General features: G+C 46.6%; 1 protein-coding gene across 1 annotated transcript in view; it reads left to right on the forward strand.

Moving 5' to 3' along the window:
* Positions 1 to 14006, forward strand: part of LOC124616164 (NADH dehydrogenase [ubiquinone] iron-sulfur protein 5) — a 37491-nt gene extending 23485 nt beyond the window's left edge. Inside the window, exon 3 of the mRNA XM_047144445.1 lies at positions 13795 to 14006. Coding sequence (XP_047000401.1) covers positions 13795 to 13902 — 108 coding nt within the window. The 3' untranslated portion in view covers positions 13903 to 14006. The remainder of the gene's footprint in view (positions 1 to 13794) is intronic.
* Positions 14007 to 14431: the final 425 nt, after the last annotated feature.

The raw sequence follows: 14431 nt of genomic DNA on the forward strand, positions 1-14431 counted from the left end.
TGGTTTTATTTTTCGCAGTTGTAGGTGTTGGTTTTTTGGCATCAGTAGTTGTGGTGGACCTATATAGGTCACCGGAAATGACCAATTCCCATTTTCATAGTTGTAGGTGTTGATGTTTTAGTATTGTCATCTGAGGTTGACCTATGTAGGTCAAGGGAAATGTCTGATTCCAATTTTCGTACTTTTAGTTATGGGTACTGGTGTTTTGGTATATGGTTGACCTATATTGTTCAAGGGAAGTGTCAGATTCCTGCAGATTTCATTGGTGTAGCGGAATGCTTTTCTATATTTATGTCTCCTACATCTAACATCATTCTCACTGTAAATACAGACTTGTTTAGGGGCTTCATCAATTCTGTGGTATGCCCTTCCCAACTGAATTTATTATCGAGTTGTAGTCCCAGAAATGTAACACTGTCAACCTTTTTGATCTGCGTGTCTTCATATGTCATAAACATGCTGTAGCTGGAGAAATCGAGCAATTTACAAATCTCACATAACACTTTTCTTCGCGTACTCACACTTTTCCCAATACGACTATCTTGTACAGGACAGGAGTAAACGAATCTGTCACATTACGTATATTTTTTGTTGTATTACAAGGCTGTACACTTATTCTATTAAGTTAGCAGCACAGAAAATTAAGTTTCGAATTTAACCTGCAGTATTCAGTTTACATCTTACTTCATACATAAAAACGCACGTTGTTAATATTTTACTTAAACAGTGCTGTGGTGAAGTTCCGCGTACTTTCTGTTGCAGCTGCAAAGGTAATATTTCTAATAGCGACCGATAACCTACACACATATGATATGAAACACTAATAATCGTTCTAACATCAACTAAAATGTACCCAGAGTTAATTAGGTAAGGTGATGACACCATTCATACGACATTCCTGCCATTTCACACTACTCGCACCGAGCGAGGTGGCGCAGTGGTTAGACACTGGACTCGCATTCGGGAGGACGACGGTTCAATCCCGCGTCCGGCCATCCTGATTTAGGTTTTCCGTGATTTCCCTAAATCATTCCAGGTAAATGCCTGGTTGGTTCCTCTGAAAGGGCAGGGCCGACTTCCTTCCCTAATCCGATGAGACCGATGACCACGCTGTCTGGTCTCCTTCCCCAACCAACACTACTCGCAGTTATACTGATAACTAAACTGATGGATTCCTACTATGTCGTTATTTAACTGTAACCCGTCGGATTATTCGCTAGCGAAAAATAACTCGACAGTTATTAATAACCGTTAAAAATAACGGTTATCAAAGAATAACTGGAACTGTGATAACTGGAATAACCGTTTGGTCCACCTCTACTTTCCACCCCTCCTAAAGTGGTGTTCTGTCCCCGGCCCAACCTTCACATCATCCTAGTCTTTCTCTATGCCACTCCCAAACCTAACCCCTTGTCAAGTGGATCATATCTCTGTGGAAGACCCAGGTAAAAGACCTGCCCACTCCACCCACCCAACACTTTCCATCAGAGGCTGGGCAACATGTGAAAGCTGCCATGTCATGTACCAGCTCTGCTGCAATCCTTGCACAGCATTTTATATTACTATGACTACCAGCCAGCTATCTACCAGGATGAACGGCCACTGCCACATTGTGGCCAAGAGCAAAGTGGATCACCCTGTTAGAAAACATGAAGCTTAATATAACATGCTGGATTTCAATATGTCTTCACAACCTGGACCACCTGGATCCTCTCCTCCAACACTAACTTTCCTGAACTGCGCATACAACAGTTATCCTTACAATATATTCTCCACTCCTGAAATCATCCCAGCCTCAACCTACAGTAGCCCCACACTCTCCACCCAACTGTTTCCACCACCTCTGTCTCTGTCATGTCCTCACAATTCATGACTCCTAAGCCTCATTATGTGCTGCTCTCTGCCAGCACATCCATTGGTCTGTTCCCCTTCTCTGCTCCTCATTCCTCTTTGCATTCCCCCTCCTTTGCGATGTATCATGCATCTGTAACAGTCTGTGAGTATTTTACTGATGCTGTAGATTATAAACGTTAACCTCTGGCCCCCCCATGAACCATGGACCTTGCCGTTGGTGGGGAGGCTTGCGTGCCTCAGCGACACAGATGGCCGTACCGTAGGTGCAACCACAACGGAGGGGTATCTGTTGAGAGGCCAGACAAACATGTGGTTCCTGAAGAGGGGCAGCAGCCTTTTCAGTAGTTGCAGGGGCAACAGTCTGGATGATTGACTGGTCTGGCCTTGTAACATTAACCAAAACGGCCTTGCTGTGCTGGTACTGCGAACGGCTGAAAGCAAGGGGAAACTACAGCCGTAATTTTTCCCGAGGACATGCAGCTTTACTGTATGATTAAATGATGATGGCGTCCTCTTGGGTAAAATATTCCAGAGGTAAAATAGTCCCCCATTCGGATCTCCGGGCGGGGACTACTCAAGAGGACGTCGTTATCAGGAGAAAGAAAACTGGCGTTCTACGGATCGGAGTGTGGAATGTCAGATCCCTTAATCGGGCAGGTAGGTTAGAAAATTTAAAAAGGGAAATGGATAGGTTAAAGTTAGATATAGTGGGAATTAGTGAAGTTCGGTGGCAGGAGGAACAAGACTTTTGGTCAGGTGATTACAGGGTTATAAATACAAAATCAAATAGGGGTAATGCAGGAGTAGGTTTAATAATGAATAAAAAAATGGGAGTGCGGGTTAGCTACTACAAACAGCATAGCGAACGCATTATTGTGGCCAAGATAGACACAAAGCCCATGCCTACTACAGTAGTACAAGTTTATATGCCAACTAGCTCTGCAGATGATGAAGAAATAGATGAAATGTATGACGAGATAAAAGAAATTATTCAGGTAGTGAAGGGAGACGAAAATTTAATAGTCATGGGTGACTAGAATTCGTCAGTAGGAAAAGGGAGAGAAGGAAATATGGATTGGGGGGAAGAAATGAAAGAGGAAGCCGCCTTGTAGAATTTTGCACAGAGCATAACTTAATCATAGCTAACACTTGGTTCAAGAATCTTAAAAGAAGGTTGTATACCTGGAAGAATCCTGGAGATACTAAAAGGTATCAGATAGATTATATAATGGTAAGACAGAGATTTAGGAACCAGGTTTTAAATTGTAAGACATTTCCAGGGGCAGATGTGGATTCTGACCACAATCTATTGGTTATGAACTGTAGATTAAAACTGAAGAAACTGCAAAAAGGTGGGAATTTAAGGAGATGGAACCTGGATAAACTGAAAGAACCAGAGGTTGTAGAGAGTTTCAGGGAGAGCATAAGGGAACAATTGACAGGAATGGGGGAAAGAAATACAGTAGAAGAAGAATGGGTAGCTCTGAGAGATGAAGTAGTGAAGGCAGCAGACGATCAAGTAGGTAAAAAGACGAGGGATAATAGAAATCCTTGGGTAACAGAAGAAATATAGAATTTAATTGATGAAAGGAGAAAATATAAAAATGCAGTAAATGAAGCAGGCAAAAAGGAATACAAACGTCTCAAAAATGAGATTGACAGGAAGTGCAAAATGGCTAAGCAGGGATGGCTAGAGGACAAATGTAAGGATATAGAGGCTTGTCTCACTAGGGGTAAGATAGATACTGCCTACAGGAAAATTAAAGAGACCTTTGGAGAGGAGAGAACCACTTGTATGAATATCAAGAGCTTAGAAGGCAACCCAGTTCTAAGCAAAGAAGGGAAGGCAGAAAGGTGGAAGGAGTATATAGAGGGTTTATACAAGGGCGATGTACTTGAGGACAATATTATGGAAATGGAAGAGGATGTAGATGAAGACGAAATGGGAGATAAGATACTGCGTCAAGAGTTTGACAGAGCATTGAAAGACCTGAGTCGAAACAAGGCCCCGGGAGTAGACAACATTCCATTAGAACTACTGATGGCCTTGGGAGAGCCAGTCATGACAAAACTCTACCATCTGGCGAGCAAGATGTATGAGACAGGCGAAATACCCTCAGACTTCAAGAAGAATATAATAATTCCAATCCCAAGAAAGCAGGTGTTGACAGATGTGAAAATTACCGAACTATCAGTTTAATACGTCACAGCTGCAAAATACTAACGCGAATTCTTTACAGACGAATGGAAAAACTGGTAGAAGCGGACCTCGGGGAAGATCAGTTTGGATTCCGTAGAAATGTTGGAACACGTGAGGCAATACTAACCTTACGACTTATCTTAGAAGAAAGATTAAGGAAAGGCAAACCTACGTTTCTAGCATTTGTAGACTTAGAGAAAGCTTTTGACAATGTTAACTAGAATACTCTCTTTCAATTTCTGAAGGCCCCCTGCGGGTCCGGGGTAAGAATAGGCCCGAGGTATTCCTGCCTGTCGTAAGAGGCGACTAAAAGGAGTTTCAACCTTTTCGGCCTTCCATGTAATGGTCCCCCTTGGGGTTTGACCTCCATTTTTCAAAATTCTACAGAAGTACGAGCCTTTTGGGGAAGGACACCTTACATGGTGTACCACTGGTCCTAAGTGCACTAAGACCTTGACACTCAGCATTGCACCGGCGTTGTAACCTTACCCACTATTCCTCAAATTGGGCCTCAACGCCTGATGGGTTGTCCAAGTTATGCCCATAGTGCATCTCCATCTGCACCAGCGATCATGATGGACTTTCCATGGCACCAGAAATCCAGCACGGTAGCCAGCCCGTTGTGGTGGGGTCGTCATGTACCCTCTAGGTTGTAGCCCCCTGACAACACAGGGATCGTACTGCCGATACCTGAGCTGCACCCTCCCCACGTCGGCCAAGGAGTAGATGCCCGTCTCCTTGGGGCATCAGGACTCCCGGCAATGGTCATCCTGCCAGGTGGCCCTTGCTGCGGCTGGGTGGCGCCCGTGGGGAGAGCCCCTGGTCGGAGTGGGTGGTATCGGGGTGGACGTTTCGCAGATGAAACGTCAACATGTATCTGGTCGCTCAGCGGCCGAGTCTTTCAAAAGAAAAGGTACCGTTCTAGTTCTGGTTCTCCTGCCCTTTCCCCCTTGGCCACTCCATGGGAGGAGGGACAGGCCCGCCGGCTTGGGGCGAAGTACTTCCCCCGCTATTTGGTCTGTTCTCGAACCGATGGGGGGACGTTCGCCACCTCCAAGCCCATGTTCTTTGTTCAGCACATTGAGGACGTCTTCGGGGAAATCGAGGCTCTCAGCAAGATGTGTTCAGGGTCCGTCCTTATCAAGACCACCTCCGCCACACAGTCGGCGGCGCTCCAGGCGTGCGACCGCCTAGGGGACATCCCAGTATCCATTGTCCACATCTGGCATTAAATAGGACGCAGGGGGTTATTTTTCATCGTGACCTCCTGCTACAATCTGATGAGGAGCTCAGGGCCAACCTGGAGCGCCGAGGCGTGCATTTCGTCCGGCGAGTCCAGCGCGGCCCCAAAGACCGTCGCATCGACACCGGGGCCTTTATCCTCGCCTTCGAGGGGGACGTTCTCCCGGAGAAGGTGAAGGTGATGTGCTACCGGTGTGACGTGCGACCTTACGTCCCGCCTCCTATGCGCTGTTTTAGGTGTTTGCGCTTTGGGCACATGTCATCACGGTGTGAGGCTGAGCCCCTTTGTGGCGATTGTGGACGTCCTCTTCGTGAGGAACATACATGCACCCCACCACCTCGGTGCGTTAATTGTCCTGGCGTCCACTCGCCTAGATCCTCAGACTGCCCCGCATATCAGAAGGAGAAAAAGATACAAGAAATCAAAACTTTGGATCGGCTCTCTTATTCTGAGGCCCGGAAGAAGTACGACCGCCTCCATCCCGTGCCATTGACCACCTCGTTTGCCTCAGTTGTGTCCACTCCTTCCGCGGTATCCTCACCCCTATCCTGTCCCCCCTCCACCTCCTCCACCCATCAGGGGGCTCTGCCTCCGCCTCCCAAATCCCTCCCTTCCCAATCCTCCTCCCCCGTGGCCCCCACCCCCTCTGCCCCAGGGGCCACCCTTCCTCCTCCTCCCCCCACGCCACCTGAGAAGCGATCCTCTTCTCAGGCGTCCATCGGGGAAACGTTCCGGACCCCAGCTTCCGAGGTCCGGCGTTCCAAAACGGACCCCGCGCGTGAGGACCTTCTTCGGGTCCAGCCCACCATCCCTGTGCCTCCTCGGCCTTCCAAGAAGGCCTCCAAGAAGAAGTCTCTATCCCCCTCTCCACCCCGGCGCGTTTCGTCTGACGCTCCATCCGTGAGTCGCTGCTCCCGGTCATCCTCAGTTTCGCCGGGACGCTCTGCTGCCAGGCGCTCCGCCGGCCTTTCGTTGGCAAATGATGCGGCCCGTGTTACACAACCAGGGACAGCGGCCGCAGCTGGCGACGAGTCGATGGAACCGGATCCGCCTCCCGTCGGTTGTAGCGTAGTTCCCTCGCAACCTGGCCCTCCGCGGCCGTCGAGGTGACCAGCTCTTCCCCCGTCTCGTTCCCCCAACCTTTTAACTAGCGATAGCGTTGTTTCATTGGAACATACGAGGTATCCGATCTAATCGGGAGGAATTACAACTGCTCCTCCGCCTGCACTGTCTGCTCGTCCTTGGTCTCCAGGAAACCAAGTTGCGCCCGACTGACCGTATTGCCTTTACCCACTATACCTCGGAGCGGTATGACCTCACCCCTGTGGACGGTATCCCAGCTCATGGTGGGGTCATGTTGCTCGTTCCGGACAATGTTTATTACCATCCCATCCCATTGACCACCCCACTCCAGGCAATAGCTGTCCGCATTACTCTTTCTGCTTTTACTTTTTCAGTTTGTACCATCTACACTCCACCATCATCTGCTGTTAGTCGGGCTGACATGATGCACCTGATCGTTCAGCTTCCCCCGCCGTTTTTATTGTTTGGCGACTTCAATGCCCATCATCCCCTTTGGGGCTCTCCTGCGTCCTGTCCAAGAGGCTCACTCTTGGCGGATGTCTTCAACCATCTCAATCTTGTCTGCCTCAATACCGGCGCCCCAACTTTCCTTTCGGACTCTACTCATACCTACTCCCACTTGGACCTCTCGATCTGTTCTGCCACTCTTGCCCGTCGGTTCGAGTGGTATGTCCTTTCTGACACCTATTCGAGCGACCACTTCCCCTGTGTCGTTCGTCTCCTGCACCACACCCCATCCCCACGTCCTTCGAGCTGGAACATACTGAAAGCTGACTGTACTCATCCCTGGCGACTTTTCCGGACCACGATTTTCCCAGTTGTGACAGTCAGGTCGAATACCTCACGGCTGTTATCATCAATGCTGCCGAACGTTCCATTCCTCGTACTACTTCTTCTTCACGTCGCGTTTCCGTCCCCTGGTGGAACGAGGCTTGTAGGGACGCTATCCGTGCTCGACGACGTGCTTTACGCACCTTTCGCCGCCATCCTACGTTGGCGATTTGTATAGAATACAAACGACTCCGAGCGCAATGCCGTAGAGTCATCAAAGACAGCAAAAAAGCTTGTTGGGCCTCTTTCACCAGCTCCTTTAACAGTTTCACTCCCTCTTCTGTCGTTTGGGGTAGCCTGCGCCGGCTGTCGGGCATAGGCCCACTCCTCGGTACCTGGCCTGACCTCAGGTAATGAGGTCCTTGTTGATCCTGTGGCTGTCTCCAACGCCTTCGGCCGCTTTTTCGCGGAGGTTTCAAGCTCCGCCCATTACCATCCTGCCTTCCTTCCCAGGAAAGAGGCAGAAGAGGCTCGGCGACCTTCCTTCCACTCGCTGAATCTAGAAACTTATAATGCCCCCTTTACTATGCGGGAACTCGAACGTGCGCTTGCACTGTCCCGGTCCTCTGCTCCGGGGCCAGATGCCATTCACGTTCAGATGCTGGCACACCTTTCTCCGGCGGGCAAAAGCTTCCTTCTTCGTACCTACAATCGCGTCTGGACCGAATGTCAAGTCCCCATGCGTTGGCGTGACGCCGTTGTTGTTCCTATACCCAAACCTGGGAAGGATAGACACCTTCCTTCTAGTTACCGCCCCATTTCTCTTACAAGCTGTGTCTGTAAGGTGATGGAGCGCATGGTTAATGCTCGGTTAGTCTGGATTCTTGAATCTCGACGACTACTTACTAATGTCCAGTGCGGCTTTCGTCGCCGCCGCTCCGCTGTTGACCACCTTGTGACCCTGTCGACATTCATCATGAACAACTTTTTGCGAAGGCGCCAAACGGTAGCCATGTTCTTCGACTTGGAGAAGGCTTATGATACCTGTTGGAGAGGAGGTATGCTCCGCACTATGCACAGGTGGGGCCTACGCGGTCGCCTGCCCCTTTTTATTGATTCCTTTTTAACGGATCGAAAGTTTAGGGTACGTGTGGGTTCCGTATTGTCCGACATCTTCCTCCAGGAGAACGGGGTGCCTCAGGGCTCCGTCTTGAGCGTAGCCCTTTTTGCCATAGCGATCAATCCAATTATGGATTGCATTCCACCTAATGTCTCAGGCTCCCTCTTTGTCGATAACTTCGCGATCTACTGCAGTGCCCAGAGAACATGCCTCCTGGAGCGCTGCCTTCAGCGTTGTCTAGACAGCCTCTACTCATGGAGCGTGGCAAATGGCTTCCGGTTCTCTGAAGAGAAGACAGTTTGTATCAACTTTTGGCGATATAAAGCGTTCCTTTCGCCATCCTTACATCTCGGTCCCGTTGTTCTCCCATTCGTGGACACAACTAAGTTTTTAGGGCTCACGTTGGACAGGAAACTGTGTTGGTCTCCACATGTCTCTTATTTGGCGGCCCGTTGTACACATTCCCTTAATGTCCTAAGAGTTCTTAGCGGTTCATCTTGGGGAGCGGATCGCACTGTCCTGCTTCGCTTGTATCGGTCCATAGTCCGATCGAAGCTGGATTATGGGAGCTTCGTCTACTCGTCCGCTCGGCCGTCCCTCTTACGCCGGCTCAACTCCATCCACCATCGGGGGATACGTCTTGCGACCGGAGCCTTCTACACTAGTCCTGTGGAGAGTCTTTATGCTGAAGATGCCGAGTTACCATTGACTTACCGGCGCGACGTACTGCTGTGTCGGTATGCCTGCCGGTTGTTGTCTACGCCCGACCACCCCTCTTACGAGTCCTTCTTCGCCGATTCTCTCGACCGTCATTACGGGTTGTATGTGTCTGCCCTGCTGCCACCCGGAGTCCGCTTCCGTCGCCTGCTTCGACAATTGGATTTTGCCCTCCCTACCACCTTCAGAGAGGGTGAGAGCCCGACACCACCTTGGCTCCAGGCTCCGGTTCCTATTTATCTCGACCTCAGCTCACTCCCGAAGGAGGGTACTCCGGCTGCAGTGTATTGCTCACGGTTTGTCGAACTTCGTGCTCGACTTGCCGGTCACACCTTTATTTACACCGATGGCTCCAAAACTGACGATGGTGTCGGCTGTGCCTTTGTCGTCGGGGCCGCCACCTTTAAATACTGGCTCCTCGACCAATGTTCCAGCTTTACGGCCGAGCTTTTTGCTCTCCATCAGGCCGTTCAGTATGCCCGCCGCCACCGCCATTCATCGTATGTACTCTGCTCTGACTCGCTCAGTGCTCTTCAGAGCCTTGGAGCTCCCTATCCGGTCCATCCCTTGATTCAACGGATACAGCAGTCCCTCCATTCTTTCGCTAATAATGGTGGTTCTGTCAGCTTTCTGTGGGTTCCCGGACATGTAGGAGTGCCTGGGAATGAGGCTGCGGATGCTGCAGCCAAGGCTGCAGTCCTCCTGCCTCGGCCAGCCTCCCATTGTGTCCCGTCATCTGACGTTCGTGGGGATGTCTGTAAGAGGCTTGTGTCGTTGTGGTGGGATGCTTGGTCATCCCTCCAAGGAAACAAGCTCCGGGCAGTAAAACCGCTCCCAACTGCTTGGACAACATCCTCCCGACCATCTCGGCGCGAGGAGGTCCTTCTGACCAGGTTGCGGATTGGGCATTGCCGGTTTAGCCACCGCTACCTGCTCTCCGGTGATACAGCCCCGCAGTGCCCTTGTGGTCAGGCATTAACAGTGCTCCATGTTTTATTGTCGTGTCCCCGTTTTAATCAATTTCGTGTTATCCTGTCCCTGCCATCTACTTTACCGGATGTTTTAGCTGATGACGCTCGAGCACCTGCTCGTATTCTGCGTTTTATAACTTTAACTGGCTTGTCCAAAGACATTTAACCTTTTTACTTATTTTATCTGCATCTTTGTCAGGTACTTCTGGTGTCCCCCCATCCCCTTGAGTTTTAGCAGATTCCATTTGCTCTAACACCAGTGACTGGGCGCTAATGACCTCAGCAGTTGAGCGCCCTTAAACCCTACCAAAAAAAAAAATCAATTTCTGAAGGTGGCAGGTATAAAATACAGGGAGCGAAAGGCTATTTACAATTTGTACAGAAATCAGATGGCAGTTATAAGAGTCGAGGGGCATGAAAGGGAAGCAGTGGTTGGGAAAGGAGTGAGACAGGGTTGTAGCCTTGCCCCGATTTTATTCAATCTGTATATTGAGCAAGCAGTAAAGGAAACAAAAGAAAAATTCGGAGTAGGTATTAAAATTCATGGAGAAGAAGTAAAAACTTTGAGGTTCGCCGATGACATTGTAATTCTGTCAGAGACAGCAAAGGACTTGGAAGAGCAGTTGAACGGAATGGACAGTTTCTTGAAAGGAGGATATAAGATGAACATCAACAAAAGCAAAACGAGGATAATGGAATGCAGTCAAATTAAATCGGGTGATGCTGAGGGAATTAGATTAGGAAATGAGACACTTAAAGTTGTAAAGGAGTTTTGCTATTTAGGGAGTAAAATAACTGATGATGGTCGAAGTAGAGAGGGTATAAAATGTAGACTGGCAATGGCAAGGAAATCGTTTTTGAAGAAGAGAAATTTGTTAACATCGAGTATAGATTTAAGTGTCAGGAAGTCGTTTCTGAAAGTATTTGTATGGAGTGTAGCCATGTATGGAAGTGAAACATACACGATAACTAGTTTGGACAAGAAGAGAATAGAAGCTTTCGAAATGTGGTGCTACAGAAGAATGCTGAAGATAAGGTGGGTAGATCACGTAACTAATGAGGAAGTATTGAATAGGATTGGGGAGAAGAGAAGTTTGTGGCACAACTTGACTAGAAGAAGGGATCGGTTGGTAGGACATGTTTTGAGGCATCAAGGGATCACAAATTTAGCATTGGAGGGCAGCATGGAGGGTAAAAATCGTAGAGGGAGACCAAGAGATGAATACACTAAGCAGATTCAGAAGGATGTAGGTTGCAGTAGGTACTGGGAGATGAAGCAGCTTGCACAGGATAGAGTAGCATGGAGAGCTGCATCAAACCAGTCTCAGGACTGAAGACCACAACAACAACCACCTCTGTCACTTGGAAGTACTTGCAGAGCTACAGTGGCCCACTACGGAACAATTTTGGACTCTTCTTCTGTGCTGTACATGTACTCACTTCCCAATACAATTGAGTACATTGCATTTTTCAGTTGGTTACACTCCAAAATATACAACATTTGCCTTATGCAACATCTTTTGTACATTCTGGCTGTCAATCAATTGCCTGCTCTGTCTTAGAGACATCGACAGCCAAGTTTTTGACTCGCTGGGGATCCTGTGGTTCGAAAAGCATCCCATAGGCAGGATGTAAGCGGCTTGAAGTAACAGCTCCGTGCAGCAAGTGCCGCAATGCACTGTAATATCACCACCCGCCACCCTATTTCGCAGGTGTGCTGCGTTCATCCCAGGATACGGAACATGTACAAACAAAACAGAAATTCTGTGTACAGAAGGTGGGTCACAAATGTCTAATAAACTAGAAAAGAAAGTTCCTCTTTGAAAGTCACTGACATCATTTGTCAGATTGAAGGGGTATGGTATAACACATTGTTTTAAGCCAAAGTGATCTGATACATAACACCCTCCCCACTGGATCCCGATACTGCCCCTGATGGATCTGTCCTTCCGCCTCTAGTCCACGCATGCTTGCAGGCAGTGCTGACTCCTCTTCCACCACCCATATCCTGATGCTATCCCTCCCCTTTGCTCACCTCACTCCTTATTGCTTCCAATGCGAAGTGTTCCAGTTGCATTCTGGCCAGAACAGCTGAAGATAGTGGTTTTTTGTGTGTGTGTGTGTGTGTGTGTGTGTGTGTGTGTGTGTGTGTGTGTGTGTGTGTGTGTTTTTTCTTTTCTAAAGAAGGCTTTGGCCAAAAGCTTATATGTAACAGTCTCTTTATTATGCCTGTCTGCAACTCATTGTGTCGTCTTTACGGTGAGTAGCAATCTGTCTTTTCCATATTATTATTATCATCATCATAGTCATCATCATCAAGTAGATGTGAGAAGACATCAAAATTTAGACACACACTGTCAGAGTTGTAAAAGACCAATAGATCTTATATGTAAATTTAGTAAAGAAGCTCAGTGGCCTTAAATATGAATCTTTGGAACCGAGGGTATGTATGACCTTATGGTGCATACTGAGGTTTAAAGGCAATCACTCATCCCTTACTCCATTACATGATTAGAATAAGGGAATGGTTTGTGTATTGTTGATAAGTGTAGATGTCTATGTGAACAACATTATCAGTTATTTAGTTTGTAGAAACAGATTTTTTTCTCATTGCAGGATTAAACATACCTTAAGTATTTTTTCTGAAAAAAGTTTTCCAGTAGAAAAGCACTAAGCTTGGGTTTGAAAACACATTTTTGTCACTAAAAACCTCCAACTTTGATGGAAGTCTTCTGCAACTTAATGTTGCATACTTTTAGAATGGTTAATGAAGGATATGCCCATAATACAAAGATGGTACCTCAAACTTGTGCTTACTGAATGGAATTTGCAATTCCTTTTATGAAATTTATGTTGTCAAGCAAATTCTTGACTGTGAATAGAAGTACTGCAATGTTAGTGTGAGAATCCAAGCTTGTTAAATAAGTCTACAGAGGTTTATCAATTAATACCACACACCCTGTTGCCTCACATTTGGAGTAAAATTATTCCCATAACAAGGTAATATAATATCACACCAAATGTCATGAGCAAATGGAAAGTACTGCACAAAGTTAATATGCAGCATTATTCATAGTACTTCCACAGATCAGAAGGCTACATGAAAACAAAACAGAGAAAAATTACACTTCAGTGGACAGAGTATCTCTCAAAATTTGGATTCATACTACGCGTTGTAGTGTAGTCGTAGACTGCGCCAATAGGGGGCTGATGTGTCAGATCATGTAGACAAATCATTCACTCCATATTATTGCATCAAAGTAGTTGGGCTTGTGGATAGGCAACCCAATGAATAGATTTCCAAGACAGGCTGTGTTGAACCTTCTGTTGTGACTTCAATGAATTCCATGCAAATATTTACATTTGCCACATCACAAATGGAATTCACATTAAGCAGCTATAATGTGAGTTAGAACTTGTGGAGACACTCTGTCCAGAAATGTGTGTCTATTTTCTGTATGTCTTGTAGCTTCCTTGCAGCTGTCTTCTGAAACCTTGGACATACTTACGGGTAACTCTGTATTGGAATTTCCACATGTAACAACACTTTCCAGAAATGACAATGCTACATTCTGTTGAAAAGGCAAAACTTGATATTTACTGCCACTAAATAAAGAAATGGTGATGCAAGTTTGTGTGAAATCGTGTAGGTGGTGGGTTTTGACTTCTTGTGTTTGGCAGAAGGGCTAGTATTGCCTTTCATTAAGCTTTATAAATGAATGGAGATATTAAACTTCACATGTGTAATTGTATTTCTTATTTTTATTTTAACAGTTTCATAATTTATCTCTTGCTTATATTCTACATTAACAGGAACTTTCCTAATATTTTGTAGAAACTCCGTATTCGAGAAATGAGATTAGAGCGCCACCGACAGTACTTTGCTGGGGAACGTCCACGAGAAGAACTTTATGCAAAACCACCAACAGATGATAGTTTTTAAAGAGCAAAAGTATGAAAAAACAGTGTTAAATTTAAAAAATCACTGAAAATAAAACCATGATTTGTATATTGTAGTGAATAATAAAATAGTTGTTTCCATAAGAATATGCACATGTGAAGTAAGTTACTGTACCATTTTTCTTCCATTTTTGCAGGTGATATCTTTGTTTCCAGGTTTACTAAACTACAAAAAGTCATACAAAATTCAGTCAACTGCTACGATCAAGCTCAAAGCACAGCAAAAGTTGTAAGACATGAATACTCCATTGGGCTTCAGCTTTTTGTGTGTGACATGCAGCACAGACCCTTCACCCTATGGCTCATACATGGTTTATTTTGGAAAGACATTTGTTGGTACAATTTTGCAGTGGATGCAGATGTGGGCTTTCTAGGTACACCTGAGACTTTCAGAACTCTTAAACGCTTTCACTTATAGGGGTTGACTGTTCTATCTTCCTATAAAACACACATTGTTAAAATTTGAGAAAGCTATTTTGCACATAATCAATGTTATTTAAAACTTCATCTGA

The sequence above is a fragment of the Schistocerca americana genome, chromosome 5, assembly GCF_021461395.2.
Source record: "Schistocerca americana isolate TAMUIC-IGC-003095 chromosome 5, iqSchAmer2.1, whole genome shotgun sequence".
In the NCBI taxonomy this organism is placed as follows: domain Eukaryota; kingdom Metazoa; phylum Arthropoda; class Insecta; order Orthoptera; family Acrididae; genus Schistocerca; species Schistocerca americana.